Source organism: Bos javanicus, chromosome 19 (assembly GCF_032452875.1).
Source record: "Bos javanicus breed banteng chromosome 19, ARS-OSU_banteng_1.0, whole genome shotgun sequence".
NCBI classification, from domain to species: domain Eukaryota; kingdom Metazoa; phylum Chordata; class Mammalia; order Artiodactyla; family Bovidae; genus Bos; species Bos javanicus.
This window is the reverse complement of record NC_083886.1, coordinates 34,159,172-34,175,118: the sequence shown is the minus strand read 5'-3', so window position 1 is coordinate 34,175,118 and position 15,947 is coordinate 34,159,172. Positions and strand designations below refer to the sequence as shown.

Sequence of the window (15,947 nt, the reverse complement as noted above, 5' to 3'; positions counted from 1 at the left end):
GCCTGAAATAGCTGGACATTTTCAGTAACCTCGGAACCTCAATGACTGTATTATATTCCCTGTTCCAGTTTGAAGACTAGTGGGAATAAGACCGTTGGTGTCAAACCACACATATAAATTAGACTCTGGAACAAATTCCTCTGCCCACGAGGGAGCCTCTTGGTCAGGAGGGCAGTTAACCAAGTGACGGTGTCAGGTGCAGCCTGAGCGCCTGGAACATGAGTTCACTCATCGTCAGCCAGAGGTTTAGCTGGAGTTGAAATGCCCCCCAGGATTAGTGTGGAAAGAGCCTCCCTCATGGTCTCCCTCATCCTTGTGAGCTTCCGGCCAGGGTCTGTGGGCTGAAAGACCCCATTATGGCTTTTCCCTCTGGCTGCATCCTTGTGGGTCCCAGGGAAAGTGAACCCGGGGCCCAATTTCAGAGCTCCCATTGGGTGAGATGGGAAGAAGCTGGAACCCTGGGCAAGGACCACTCGGTCCCTGCTCAGGCTCCTGCCAGTGGGCAAAGCAAACATACAGCAAAGTCCTCGTGGATAGGATGGAGGCTGCTCGCAAGTCAGCAGCCTCTGGAATGACATCCATCCCAAGAAGGAAGGAAAGTGGCAATTTGTGGGATGTCAGTGGGGAGGGTGCCAGCTAGTTCAGTGGTAGAGAATCCATCTGCCAATGCAGGAGACGTGGGTTTGATCCCTGGCTCGGGCAGATCCCCTGGGGAAGGAAATGGCAACCGGCTCCAGTATTCTTGCCTGGATAATCCCATGGACAGAGGAGCCTGGAGGGCTACAGTCCACGGGGTCACAAAGATTCAGACACAACTGAGTGACAGAACAACAACAGTGGGAAGGGAGGTTAGCGGGTGTGTCAGCTGCTTTGCAAGATGGCCCAGCATTCTGGACAGGGGCGGCTCTCACTCCCCCAGTGGTGATTCACCCCAGTGGCTCCTTCCTCCTGGCTTGGCCTCCCCAGTTCATGCTCTGACCCATCTGCCACTGCCCTTCCTTTCATTCTTGATGGAGTCAGAGAGCTTTTGTGAATTGCCAGAGTGGGACTCGAGGTTGAGGGGGGAGCAGGCGCTCGGGCGTCCCTCTAGGCTGGGAGGAAAGGAGGCAGAAGGACGCAGAGGGGCCGGTGCATTGAAGAGCGTTGTAGCCTCCCTGAGCACTTCGCTAGCTGGCTCGTTGGCCCTGGGCTAAGAATACAGCTGAGGGGGCAGATGTATTTCCTTCATAGCTTAGCTGCTGCGGGGTAGGAATCTGACCTTTGGTCATTGGGCATCTGCAGCTTTCCCTTCTGTGGCAGGGAGGAGCAGGCTTCTGCTGGCCGCCACAGCCTAGCCCACGTCAGAAAGCTGTCAGCAACCCTATTACCTGACAGGCTCGTCAGAAGAGCAGGTTTGCAAGGAATTCGGGGGTTTTTAATTCCCGGGCTCAGCACCAACATTGGAGGTTAAAACGCTGTCACTGGGCATTCCACAAATAGTTGCCGGGCACTGAGCAAGGCCTGGAGAATGACCGTGGGTGCTGGTCATGGGCTCTGCCAATGACCCTGAACTTGCAATTTGAGAGAAAAGAGTATCATTGGCCTGGGGCTTGGGTAGAAGTTCAGATTTGCCACCTGGCATGCTGGCCTCACATTAATTTGACTTTGTATAAAACAGGACTGCAGTGGACAGCATTTTCCTCTGCATCCAGGTCTTTCCACTCTAATCATTGTTTTCTGTACATTGGATGTATTTGGCTATAGTAGAGGTTGGCATCTGATGCAAAGAGCCGACTCATTGGAAAAGACCCTGATGCTGGGAAAGATTGAAGGCAGAAAGAGAAGAGGGTGGCAGAGCGTGAGATGGTTGGATGGCATCACTGACTCAATGGACATGAATTTGAGCGAACTCCAGGAGACAGTGAAGAATAGGGAAGCTTGGCATGCTGTAGTCTATGGGGGTCACAAAGTTGGATATGACTTAGTAGCTGAACAGCAGCAACAGAGGTTGGCAAGCAATGGCCTGCAGATCCAGTTGGGTCCACTGCCTGACTGTGTAGATAAGGTTTTGTTAAGGTGAACAGGCCACACCCACTCATTTACATATTGAATGAGGCTGATTTTGTGCTAAGATGGCAAACTTCAGCAGTTGCCGTGGAAACCATACGACCTGAGAAGCCTAAACTATTTATAGTTTGACCCTTCACAGATAATTTGCCAACCTCTGTGCTGAAGCTCTTGTAAGAACTGGTATCAGAATTGTATTGAAATGGGCTCTGCTCTCAAACAGCATTCTGGTTGGCACCCTATAATGGCTTATGTGGACACAGTTGTCCATCTTATTCCTTGGTGTGGCCCAGATAAAGATACCCTAAGGACCCCCTCCCCACCCTCCACCATAGTCTACAGCTACTAATTTACTCTGCCCCTGAGCTCAGCCTTTTAATGGGGTTATTTGTATTGTACAGAGCTTTTATATCAACATTCTTATTTGAACATTACACAGTCCTCTGAGGTAGTTGGTCCCTCTTGTTAGCCAGTTAAGCAGGGGGTACCCAGGCCTGTTTTGATGGAGCACATGGCCTAGCCTGGCTGGGGCCACAGCCTGTAGGTTTAAGGTACATACTGTCAGTAGCATTCCTTGCTGAAGAAAGCTTTACTTCTCATCTTGATTTCTTTATCCAAGGGATTATCTGGAATAGTCTTTTAACATTTCCGAATTTATTTTGGCTGGTTTGTTTCTTTTGAGATTTATTGAGGCTTTTTTTGTTGTTGCCTACTGCATAATTGGTAAGACTATCCCATATGTGTTTGAAAATTTTATCGTCATCACTATAGAGACATAAAATAATGTACATCTTATCATATTTTTGATCTACTTGATTTACCTATTCTGAGAGAGGTATGCTGAAGTCTCCCACTGTGCTTGTAGGTGTATCCGTTTCATCTTATACTTCAGTCATTTGTTGCTTTATATTTTTTCCAGGTCACACTGTGAACAGAGGTTTATGACTTTTGTATCTTTATGATAAACTGGAAATACCATAAAATATCCTATGAAATATCCCTCTTTGGCCATCTTCATCTTTTTCAGTTTGAATTCCAGTTGTCTGATGCTATTATTACTGTATCTTTTTGTTAATATTTGCTTGGTGCCTCTTTTAAAAAACGTTTTAACTTTAACTGTTGTTGGTTTTAGGTATCTCTCTCGTATCAGACTCTAGATAGGAATTACATAATTCAAGATGGAATTCTACATCTTATAATGATTTCCATTACTGTGATTGATAATATAGTTGAATTTGTCCTACTTTCATCACGTATGTGTGTTATTTATTGTGCTTCAGGTTGAAAACTTTCTTCTTCAACTTTGTATTCCCAGAGCTCAAAACAGTAGATTTTTAGCCAAGGCCTGCTGAATAAAAACGTCCTTGATTTCTTAATTCTGGTTTGATTAGAGACCTAACTTATGGAAAATTAACTCAGTTGTAATGAGGTTGGCATTAAAATTCAAGTTCCTGGTAAAAGAAGTTTTGAGAAGAATTTAGTGACATCACTAAATTTAAGAGACTTTTCCTATTGATGTAGTTTTAATTTGTATGATTTTGAGTTTTCTTTAAATGTGAGGCCTGGCAGAAGTTTCTGTTATTAATGAGTGGAGATAGAGACTAAGGAAAAGATCTCAGAATTGGAGAAAGAAATCTGGGATGTTGCCTGCACCAACCGTGCTCCTTCTAAGGGTGTGCCTTGAAGGACATTCCCCAGGATCTCTGTTTTAGTTCTATACTTAGTTCTAGATTTATTTTTGTGGCTCAGATTTCTTTATGTTTCCAGCTTCACTTACCAGACTGCTGGATAATTGCTTTATTCAAAACGTAGAGTCTTCCCTGGTGGTCCAGTGGCTAAGACTCCATGCTCCCAATGCGGGATGCCTGGGTTTGATCCTTGGACAGGGAACAAGATCCCACATGCTGCAACTGAAGATCCCAGTGGAGCCAAATAAATAAATTAAAATAAATATTAAAAAGATAATATTATGGCGGCAGTAGCTTTGTTGAAGACTGCTCCTCCAGAAGAACCACTGCACTGGGTGTGAGTCAGTGAATGAGTGATAGTCGCTCAGAGTGAAGGTCACTCAGTCACGTCCAACTCTTTGCGACCCCATGGACTGTAGCCCATCAGGCTCCTCTGTCCATGGAATTCTCCAGGCAAGGATACTGGAGTCTGTTGCTATTTCCTTCTCTAACTACACTGGGTAGAATGGTTCAATGAGAGATATGAAAATGAAGTCAGAATGGCTCACAGCCCATTAGATATCTTTTTCTAACCTTAATTGACAAAGAAATTGCAAAGATTAAAAAAAGCATATGGTCCATCAAGGTAGAAAGATCACCAGACTAGAACAAGGGCCTCCCAACCTTGGCCATGCCAATGGTGCTCAGTCGAACATCTCTGGAAATCTCTCTCAGTACAAAGGGCCTGGGTTAGCTGATCCCACAGGCTTCTTCCAACTCTAAAATGCTTCCAGAAGATTCTTCCCATCTTCCATGAAACTCTAGTCACAGTTGACCTAATCAGCATCCTTAAAATTCTTCCATGAACTACTTGCAACTCAAACCAGGGTCATCTTAGTGAGGTATTGATGTAAGCCATCCAGATTTCACAGTTTTTTCTACTGTGATAAGCATAGGCATGTATTTTTCTAAGCCAATGCACATTAGTCTGTTCCTGACTGTGGAGGAGCAGACCTTGGGTCTTCTCTAACTGATCTTCCTTGTTTAGAGCAGCACCCACCCCCAGGATTCTCTGGCACTTGGAAGGAGGGATGCAGGAAGGAAGGATGACAAGGCCCTTGGAGGTCTCCAGGGGGAACCTGGCGGGTTCCTGTCTCTGATGCCAAACCCAGGTTTTTGCATCTTGTTGGTTCCTTCTGGAATTGACATTCATTTGTAGTAGATGGTGAACTACAGAGTTCTCTTCCTTGCCTGAATTTCAGTTGGACGCTTGGAGATTTGATCTAAGGCTGGTGGTTCAGCTAAGATAAGGAATTGTCATCTGTGCTCCTATCTGATGACCAGACTGAGCGCTGACTGCTCTGAGATGAGCTGGGAACAGACACAGTGTGGCTGAGCAAGTAGTTTATAGCTAAATAAAGCATGCTCTTCCCATCAGCATCTTCTTCCAACTTTCTGCAAAATTAATCTTGGCTCCAATATAATTTTCTTCGTCCCAGCCGTCCCCAGGATCTCTCTGACTCCTTGGGGGATGCTGACATTTTGAACGGTGGTTTGGAACTATTCTCAGAATCCAGGGGTTCCAAGAAGCCCTTCAAACCCCCTGAGGACAGAGAGAGAGAGGACGCAGAGGGCAGGGTTCAGAGCCCCTTGAACACACGCATATCTGTGTAAGTAACTCATTTGGCTAAAGGACTGGAAGGAAATTTAATATATTTTAACTTGATTTTAGCTCCTTGCGGTGGGACAGTATTTTCTTACAGCCTTTTCTTAAAATGTCTACAATTAAACATGTATTAATACCTCTTTTTTTTTTTCCTCCAAAAGAAAGCATGAAATAAAGAATGACTTTTAAGAGTGGGAAAGTGAATAGCCTGAGTTTCATTCAGAAGAGGGCTGCTGCTCCTGGGAGTGGGTGTGGCTTTCTGCTGCCCAGGCCACGCCCCCTGGAAGAGCCCCGCCCCACTGGCTGGCCCGTGCCGCCTTTTCCTAACCCCGTGTCTCCTCCCCTAGAATGGCTGCAGTCTGTCCAGGCCACCATGATCCTGTCCATCATCTTCAGCGTTTTGTCTCTGTTCCTGTTCTTCTGCCAGCTCTTCACCCTCACCAAGGGCGGCCGGTTCTACATCACTGGGGTCTTCCAGATCCTCGCTGGTAAGTTGGAGAGGACCAAGTCCCCGTGGGGGCTAGGCTCCCCCAGACTGCATGCAGGATGGTCAGCCAGGTGGGCATGGCTCCAGAATGACTGACGTGCGTGAGTCCTCCCCCTGGATGGATTTCATACAGCACAGGGGTGTGTGTGGATGTGAATCTAGAAACTCTCCATGGAAAGGGGTACATGGGGAATAGACTTAGGGGCTCTGGAAGGAGGGTCCCTAACTGTGGGACGGAGCTACAATCCAATGTAAATGTTGAAAGTGTCCATAGAGCAGAGGCCGGTCTCGAGGCTGGATTTCTGTAGCTCACATCGTGTGCCCTGGGAAGCACCCCTGCTCCAGTGTGGAAATGGCCCCTATGTACTGCCCAGATTGCTCTAGGGTACGTGTCTCCCTCTCTAAGCAGTGGTGGAGCCATCTGCCAAATCTTTCTCTCCTTTACTCCAGCCCCTGGAGTCCACTGGGCTCCTGTTTACTGGCATTTCCTTTTGTGTAACGTGTAATGCATGGTCAGTTCCAGACATGGGGCCATGACACCAAGGTCTTCTCTGCCCCCTCCCTGAACTGCCTTGAGCAACCCCCTTTGCACAGGCTATTCACACGGTCTGTGTGCAGAGTCCTAGACGTGACACCTTCCCGCTCTTGTCTCTGGATACTGGCCCTTGTCTCACTTTGTTGCCTCTTATCCTTCTGTCCATCGATGACCAGCTGAGTGAGTCCTCAGGGCACCAGAGAGACATAGAAGGTGGATGTGGTGGATTCTGTAGTCCAGGCTCAGATCAGATCAGATCAGATTGGTTGCTCAGTCGTGTCCAACTCTTTGCGACCCCGTGAATCACAGCACGCCAGGCCTCCCTGTCCATCACCAACTCCCAGAGTTCACTCAGACTCACGTCCATCGAGTCAGTGATGCCATCCAGCCATCTCATCCTCTGTCGTCCCCTTCTCCTCCTGCCCCCAATCCCTCCCAGCATCAGAGTCTTTTCCAATGAGTCAGCTCTTCGCATGAGGTGGCCAAAGTACTAGAGTTTCAGCTTTAGCACCATTCCTTCCAAAGAAATCCCAGGGCTGATCTCCTTCAGAATGGACTGGTTGGATCTCCTTGCAGTAGTCCAGGCTAATAACCCACAAACCTCATACGTGCTGGAGTACATCTGGGGACTGTAAAGTATTCTCAATTCTGACCCCTGATTGGGCAGTGGGTAGCATCTCTTGTTTAGTTGCTGGATCACAAGCAGTCATTGGAGGGTTGAAAACAGCCCACATGTCCTAGATGGATGGATGGACGGGCAGGCAGATCTCATGGCTTATGCAGGGCTGTATGACAAGACACAGCCTCAAGTTGGACGTCGATGACCCTTTTCTAGAAGACAGAGAGTTACCTTTCCCTGGAAAAAGGAAGTAAACTAGAAAACCGTGTCTCCTCAAATCCCTAAATACAGCAGGTCAATGTGCACAGTTTGGAATTTCAAAGTCAAATAGAGCTTGGCTAGTTGCCCAGGTTTCATTATACCAGCTAAGCTTCTCGGGTGTTTCCAGCTTTATTAAAGTACTAATTCTGTGGTGAGAAATCATTTCTGGGGATGTTAGGAGCAGAGACCATCAGTCACCCAGAAGAAACAGAGAACTAGGATGTATTCTGGGATTTCTTCTTTGGGTCCCTATTTACCGTTTGATATCAGAGGTGATCATCTCCTCTGTATCAATGACTGTGTCCTCAAGAAAAAGGGACACAGACGTAGGAAGCAGAAGTTTCATAAAATACTTATATTTGCTCTATACACTCTTGTTATGTTACTGATAAATAAGCTGAGACCAGGAGAGGCTACATGAAAGCGCAGCTCATGCAAGCACGCTGGGATGTCCCCACTTCCTCCCATCCCACGTGGAATGAATAGAGATTCAGAATCCACTCCAGTTTTTAATGAACACAAGATCCAAGGCAGAAACTACTTTTTATGTGATCTTTCATTGAACCCGATTGACCATGGAAGATGAATTCAAATCTACATCCTTTTTGATCCCCAAGGTCCCAAACATCTGTGATGAATGAGTCTGTGTGTCAGAACTGATGAGTAGTCAGACTGAAAACATCAAAATGGAGTGAACTTATTACTGTTGAAGGGGCATCTCAAGGCAGGGAGTATGTTATCTTTTTTCCTCTGAGGTATTTTAGCTTAAAATTCTCTAACAATGTCTTTTTAGCAAGGTCATTTTCAGTCAAAACTAGAGTCCAGAGATGAGTACTTCCTTGCAGCCTGAACACTCTTAGGTATTGAGTTTTTCTAATCTAAAGTTTATTTACTCATTGCTACTTGTTTCACCATTTGGATTCTTCTCCGAACTCAGTCCAAGCCGTTCGGTACTCTGCCACAAAAACCTCTGAATTTAGAAGCACTTGATTTGTTCTTGCATTATCCCTTCCAGATCTAGCTTCTTATCTCTCATGAGACTTCATTTTCGGTTACTGGTTCGTCAGCTTAGCAGTCCCTCTGTGAATAGGAAGTTACTGAATTAGAATGTTGATCCAGAATAGCAGTTGTACTCTATACATCGAAGAGTGCTCCATGCTTGTTCCCTCTGGGCAAAAGAACCCGAGAGCTGGTCTAAGAAACCTCAGCTCTCTAGAATGTTGCATTTGAACTTGCTGAAGCATCTTTCCACTCTAGTTGGGAATCTAAGAGAGTGGGGACTTCCCTTAGAGATTTCATAACTTTTAGCATCTGACAACCCTGCTCTTGTGTGTTTCTCCTCTCATGATCTAAAGGATCCAGTAACTAGGGAGATTGCAGACAGTGACTACAATCATGCAATTAAAGGATGCTTGCTCATTGGAAGGAAAGCTATGACAAACCTAGACAGCGTATTAAAAGGCAAAGACATCACTTTGCTAACAAAGGTCCATCTAGTCAAAGCTATGGCTTTTCCAGTAGTCATGTATGGATGTGAGAGTTGGACCATAAAGAAGGCTGAGTGCCAAAGAATTGATGCTCCTGAACTATGATGCTGGTGAAGAATCTTGAGAGTCCCCTGGACTACAAGGAGACCAAACCAGTCAATCCTAAAGGAAATCAACCCTGAATATTCATTGGAAGGACTGATGCTGAAGCTGAAGCCCCAGTACTTTGGCCACCTGATACAAAGAGCAAACTCATTGGAAAAGACCCTGATGCTGGGAAAGATTGAAAGCAAAAGAAGACGGTGGCAGAAAATGAGATGGTTGGATGATATCACCAACTGAACAGATATGAATTTGAGCAAACTCCAGGAGACAGTGAAGAACGGAGGAGCCTGGCATGCAGCAGTCCATGGGATTGCGAAGAATTGGACATGACTGGGTGACTGAACAACAGCAGCAACAAACTAGGGAGACAGTTCGGGGAGGGTTGTTGGTGACAAAGGCTGGTGATAGCCCGAGAAATTACCCCTAAATATCAAGGAGCAAATCAGAAAGCAAAAACAGCCACGCAGTAAACAAAAAGAAGAGTAGAACGGAGTAAGGAAGGGAGGAAAGAAGGAAGTAGGTCCACAGTTGCGGGGTGCGGTCCACAGGCAGGTTGCCCACCGCAGGCAAGGTCCACTCAGGGCAGGGCAGATGCTTCTTTAAACACTGCACCCTGTTGGGTGGAAGCCCCAGAATCCACTGAGCATCCCCGGGGCTGTTGCAGCTGAAGGGCCTGGCTATGTGGACTCCAGACACGCATGTGAGCGTGCAGGGAAGGCAGGTGAAAGGTTGTGTGGAGCTCTTCCGCTGACTACAGACCTGGGAGCCGTCCCTGCCTGGCGCTGCCTGTCTTGCTGCATCATCCCTTCTCCACTTATAATAAGCTGAGAGTCTCACCTGTAAGAACTATCTTTCCTTGATTACATAGTTCTCAGTTTGGCTGTTTCCTGAAGACGTTTCGAGAGGCACCCCGTCATCCTCTTTGGTGCTTCTCAATCTTAGCTGCACATCAGAATCCCATTTTTTTTTTTAAAGGGGATGCTTTTAAAAAGGGCTTTCCAGGGGGCTCAATGATAAAGAATCCGCCTGCCAATGCAGGAGACGTGGATTTGATCCCTAGGTTGGGAAGATCCCCTGGAGGAGGAAATGGCAGCCCATTCCAGTATTCTTGCCTGGAGAATCCCACGGGCAGGGGTGCCTGGCAGACGACAGTCCAAGGGGTCGCAAAGAGTCGGACACAACTTAGCTACTGAACAGCAACAAAAGGGCATTTAGAATAAAAACCTGGGGGAGGAATAAGAACCCAGTGCCCTTTCTGTTCTGAGTGGTTCGAAGTCGATTTAAGTCGGAGACCACGTTTAGAAACGCTGGTTCTGGGTGACTTGTCCCAGCTGTCGCCCTGGCCAGGCCAGGATGAGCATCTTGTAAGGCTGGGGGGTGATGTGTGAGGCTACAGGGGTCACTTGGAGGCTGAGAGTGGAAGGAGGGACAGCGGCTTACCTATTCCACGGGAACCTTCATAAAGGTTCCCCACCTACTGGTGGCTGAGAACGCGAGCCACAGTCCCCTTACGGGGGGAGGTGTTTGACTTTTTGGGATTCCTGTATGACACTGCCTGCTCTGTATTCCAGGGCACGACTGTTGCTTTGCACACAGACAGCCTCGTAATGATATATTCCCTAAAACATCAGTCTCCTGACAACAATAATTATCAAGTAGTGTGTCTTCTCGTTGGTTTGTAAGTGTATAAGCTTATGGCTTCTTGAAGCTAAGCACAAATTCCTTTACTTCTGAGATTCTCCCAGGGCGGATGTCACATAATTAAGCCATCGACTCAGTCACTGCACTTGTGCGTGCTGTTTCTCTTGCTCCCCCAGGTCACAGATGGAGTGTTTTGTCTTTGCTGTTTTTTGTTTGCTGGGGAATTCTGGGCCCAGCTGGTCCGCACAGGTGTCATGGCATTTCTCCATGCTGGGTGGACATGGGTCCCATCTGGAAGCCCTGCCAAGAGGGTGGGCACCATCCTACCCTTCGGACGCTCTGTTTAAACCTCCCTCTCCCTTGGTCAGGCCTCCCCTTTGAGAGCTCTGCCCTCATTAGGTAGGTCAGACAATGAATTAGCACACTTGAGGTGAGCCATGGACCTCGAGGCAAATACAGTGTGTTTCCAGCAGGTCAACACTGCACTTCCCCTCCATGACAGTTCACCACCTATGACACCCCTGTGGACACAGATGTCTTCGCGTCTCCCGGGCTTTCAGGAGGTGGAAGGTCCTGGAGCTGACCCCCTGGGGGTCTCAGGCCTGCTGTGTGGCTCCCTCAAGGTGGGGGGGCAATGCAGTGGGAGTCTCCTCTCTCGGACTTGCAGAAGGACGGTCGTATCAGGGCGTTGAACGTGACACATTCCCACCTCTGCACTTTGTTCAGACAGAGCCACAGTGTCCAGTGAAATAGCCCAAATAGCAGTGAGGTTAGATGTAGGTGGTCCAGCCTGGGGGGCCCTGGACCCAGAGGCATCCCACATGCTTGCTGGACTCATAATAGAGTCACTTAGAGCCTGTCAAAGCCCCTGTGTTCAGGAGGGGACAGAGTGGCCTTTGTGCTGCTGGAGCTGGGGTGCTGACCTCACTGGACCCCTCCCCGCAGGGATGCTGACTGTCCCCGTGGGCAGGGACCGTCACGCTGGAACTTGCCTGCTGTGTGAGGTCCCAGGTGGAGGTTTTTCTTGTCCCTCCCACCCCAAAGGCTGCATGGTCAATGAAGCAGGGGTGGGCCGACAGGCCTGCCCATCTGAGACCTTCTCACCTTCGTCTGGGCTGCAGACCAACCTTGGGGGACTACGGGTAGCTGAAAGGGACCAAGCGCCAGGAAGCTTGTCCGTGACTGCCTCCTCTCTTGGCTGTGTCCTTCCTCCTGCATTCTTCCCCCACCACCCTGTTCCCCTCCACGTGTTCCTCTGTCTGCCTAGCAGTGCCCACGGGCGTTGTTGCTCTGTCTCTGATGTATTGATCCTGCCACGGGGGTCAGCACAGCCTTCTGCCCTGTGCTTGGCGTGAGTGCCACTCAGATAATGATAAAGTGTCGCTTTCCGTGGTTTCAGAGACCGCTACCACCCATCTATGGAACGCTTCACAGCTTCCAGGGGCTCCACAGCCAGCCATCCTTGCAAAGAGATGGATGGGCTTCTCTTGATACCTGAATTCTCGCTGGTGCCCTCGTGTTGACTGGCCATGGGTGACAGTTAAGGGAGATGAGGCAGGAGAGAGGCTGAGGGGCCCGTGACCTGGGTCAGGTGGACTGGACACAGAGAGAGACTGTTTGCTGGTTCCTGTACCTTCCCCTTCCTCCTCACAGTTCTGGGTCTGTTGGCAGATTCCTGCTTGAGATGGACTTGCCTTCTCTCCCTGCAGCCTACATCCTTCTTCCTAAGAAAGAGAGAAGCGTGCCCTGGTGTGTGTGTGTGTGTGTGTGTGTGTGTGTATGTGGTGTGGTGTGGTGTGGTGTGGTGTGTGTGTGGGGTGTGTGTGTGTGTATGTGTGGTGTGTGTTTTTGTGTGTGTGTGGTGTGTGTCTGTGTGTGTGGTGTGTGTGTGTGTGTGGTGTATGTGTGTGGTGTATGTCTATGTGTGTGGTGTGTGTCTGTGGTGTATGTGTGTGGTGTGTGTGTGTGTCTGTGTGTGTGTGGTATGTATGTGTGTGTGTGTGTGTGTGTGTGTGGTGTGTGTGTGTGTGGTGTGTGTGTGTGTGCGTGTGTGTGTGTGGTGTGTGTCTGTGTGTGTGTGTGGTGTGTGTGTGTGTGGTGTGTATATATGTGTGTGTGTGCAAGTGTGAGGTGAGCTGGAGTTTGGGGAAGAGAAGAGTGGGTGGGGGAGGTACCCAGGGTCTTGGGGAGTCTGGGTTGGGGGTGGTGCAGCGTCCCTGCCCCGTGGTGACCCCTCCCACTCCCAACTGATCCCTCTCCTTCCCAGGTCTGTGCGTGATGAGCGCGGCGTCCATCTACACGGTCCGGCACCCGGAATGGCATTTCAACTCGGACGGCTCCTATGGCTTCGCCTACATCCTGGCCTGGGTGGCCTTCCCCCTGGCACTTCTCAGCGGTGTCATCTATGTGATCTTGCGGAAGCGTGAATGAGGCCCGGGGATGGGACGGCCGAGGCTCTGAGCTCACGTGGGGAGGGAGGAAGCAAACCAGAAGCCAGGAAAACAAACAAAAAAAACCAAGCTAGCCAAAAAACCCAAACTCAAACCAAACCAAACAGAAAGCAGTGCGGGGGGTGGGGGGGTGGTTAGTGTTGATTGAAGATGTATATAATATCGACGGTTTATAAAACCTATTTATAACACTTTTTACATATATGTACATAGTATTGTTTGCTTTACGTGTTGACCATCAGCCTTGGGTTGAACCTTAAAGTAGCTAAGGAACTTGACATCCTAACCATATAATCAAGCTCAGTTGTTTTTTTTTTTTTTCGTTTTTCTTTGTTTGTTTTGCCCAGAAAGAAAGTAAGCCCATCACGCCCCTTCCCCTTCATCTGAAAGAAGTTACCTCCCTCCCACTCCACCTCATTTAGAAAACCAAAGTGTGGGTAGAAACCCTCAACGGCCCAAAGCCTTTAACTGTGGGTGACCCGCCGTGTGTCACAGACACGCGCTGCCCACGCCTCTGTGTGCAGCCTTACCTGCACTCAACAAAGCCCCCAAACTGGAGCCCTCGGAGAGTCGCGGCTTGTGGCTTTGGAACCCTTGCCCTGGAGAGGACGCGGTGTCCCAGTCACGCGTCTAGGTTAGGAATCGGTGACAACCAACCTACGAAGTGGTGCTATCCATTTACCATTCCTTACGGTCACTAATCGTCTAAACGCCTCACTGGAAATTCAATTAACAGTCTTACAACATAAAGTTGAATGGAGACCTGAATAATTCTGTGTAATATACATGGTTTATAACTGCTTTTGTACCTGGCTAGGCTGCTGTTATTACTATAATACATAACAATGCACCGCCTTTATCACGCCCACATTTCCTTATGGTCGGAGCATCCGGACAAGCTTCTAGACCCGCTGGGACGGTGGGATCCCAGGATATGGCGGAGTCTAGATTGTCCTCTGCCTCCAAGGACTGTCTGGCAATGACTCGTACTGGCCACCAACGGTAGATGTATATACGGGGCCCTTCTGATGCCAAGACTCCAGACCTTGTTTTTTCCCTCTTTTTTTGCTTTGCTTTTTCTGATTTTATACCAACTGTGTGGACTAAGATGCATTAAAATAAACATCAGAGTAACTCACCGAGTTCTCATGGGTTTTTGTGGGTGAGGGTGTGAGGTGTATGTTGGAGCAGATGGAAGAGGGTTGTGAAGCTGCTGTTGGGTAGATGATCTGGGTTGTAGTTTGGTGCTAAGGAACCAGAATCTTCACCTTTGTCCAGGCTCCCAGGGGCATCTTACACCTTCTAGAAACCTGTGCAAACATCTGCTAGCTGGAAAGGCTAGCCCTTGTGGCTGAAACAGACCCTACAAGTGGGCTGGAGGGACTCAAGTGTTATTTAGCCAAACCATCTTTCTTCTGTTCTGGCCTCTGATGACCCACATGGGGTCTGGAGCACCGCACACACTCACGTAATGTATGAGATGTTGGCATGAGCAGTGCCGGTCCCTAACCTTTGGGGGGGCAGGTGTGATCTGGTGGATTGTCAGTGGATCATCTGCATGATGATGATCTGAGGCCAGACTTTCAGGTCAGACGTTTGTCAGAACCAACTCCTCCCCATGCTGTCCCCAGGGAGCTGGGGTCACTGTGCTGTCAGCTCCAGGGTCCCAAGCTGTATCTCACTTTCACATTTTCTTTTACTCAATACTTTGAGCTAATGATGACCTTGCTATTCTTCAGCATTATCCAGCACATGTATTGATGGACATACTTCTTGATCTCCACGGTGACATTTTAGTGAGAGGCACAGCAGAGAATTAACTATGTTACAATGTTGTTGTTCAGTGGCTCAGACGTGTCTGACTCTTTGTGACCCCGTGGACTGCAGCATGCCAGGCTTCCCTGTCCTTCAGTATCTCCCAGTTTGCTCAAATTCATGTCCATTGAGTCAATGATGCCATCCAACCATCTCATCCTCTGCCACCCTCTTCCCCTCTTGCCTTCTATCTTTTCCAGCATCAGGGTCTTTTCCAATAGTCGGCTCTTTGTATCAGGTGGCCAAAGTATTGGAGCTTCAGCTTCAGCATCAGTCTTCCCAATGAATATTCAGGGTACACATAAATTAGAGACCTTGGCTTTGAACCTGCCCTCTGCCCCTTGCCAGCTATGTGAGGCCGGACAGTTTCCTTAAACTCTTAAGGTTGTATTTCCTTATCTGTGAGATGAAGATGCTGATTCCAAGCTTACAAGATTGTGGAGATTAAAAGGAGGTGATCAACATGTATAAAACATTTAGCCTAGGGACCAGCGGGTAGACAATACTCTATAAATGAGTACTTATCCCCAAAGTCATGTTAGAGGTGTATTGGAAGATGTTGGCTGTTCTGGGGAATCAATACCTACATATTAGAATCGCCTGTGCAGGGCTCACCCAGAGATGCAGCTTCCTTGTGCTGGTGGTGGGACCCATCTTGTCTGGATAGTCTTAAAGAACCTCGCCAGTGACTGCAGCATTCAGCTCGGGGTGACAAGCTCTGAGCTCGTCCAGGGCTTTTAGACTTGAATCTGCTAGTGAATTTCCTGGGAGTCCTGTAGTCCTGTAAAATCTGAGTGGGTACTGAGGTGCTGTATTTCCAACTTAGAGCGTGAGAGATGCCGGTGCCACCAGCCCAGATCACACTCTGAGTAGCAAAGATGTCAAATGAGGCCACCTTCAGGCACCTCATGCTCCAACGTCTTTGAACATCTGTGATGGAAGGCCTTCTCCCTTCCAAGGTTTCTGATAGTAACCCGCACGCTCTGCTTTGACTTGGATAGATGGGGTAAGTTGGCACAGATGGCCGTGAGGTGACTGAAAACTGGGAATTTCACTTCATGAGCTCGAACACTGAAGATACACACTTTCATTTCATAAGCTTTCTTTATAACATTTAACTAGAAATTTAAAATGAATACAGTTAAGAACAAAGAAGAAAACCAGAAAT

At 48.2% G+C, this 15,947-nt stretch overlaps 1 protein-coding gene across 3 annotated transcripts in view; it reads left to right on the top strand.

The window, feature by feature from the left end:
- PMP22 (peripheral myelin protein 22) overlaps nt 1-14,102 on the top strand; it is a 28,381-nt gene extending 14,279 nt beyond the window's left edge. For all 3 annotated transcript variants that reach the window (XM_061391128.1, XM_061391129.1, XM_061391127.1), the window contains exons 4-5: nt 5,727-5,867; nt 12,781-14,102. In XM_061391128.1, the coding sequence (XP_061247112.1) occupies nt 5,727-5,867; nt 12,781-12,944 (305 nt within the window). In that variant the 3' untranslated portion in view covers nt 12,945-14,102. The remainder of the gene's footprint in view (nt 1-5,726; nt 5,868-12,780) is intronic.
- The last annotated feature ends 1,845 nt before the right edge of the window (nt 14,103-15,947 follow it).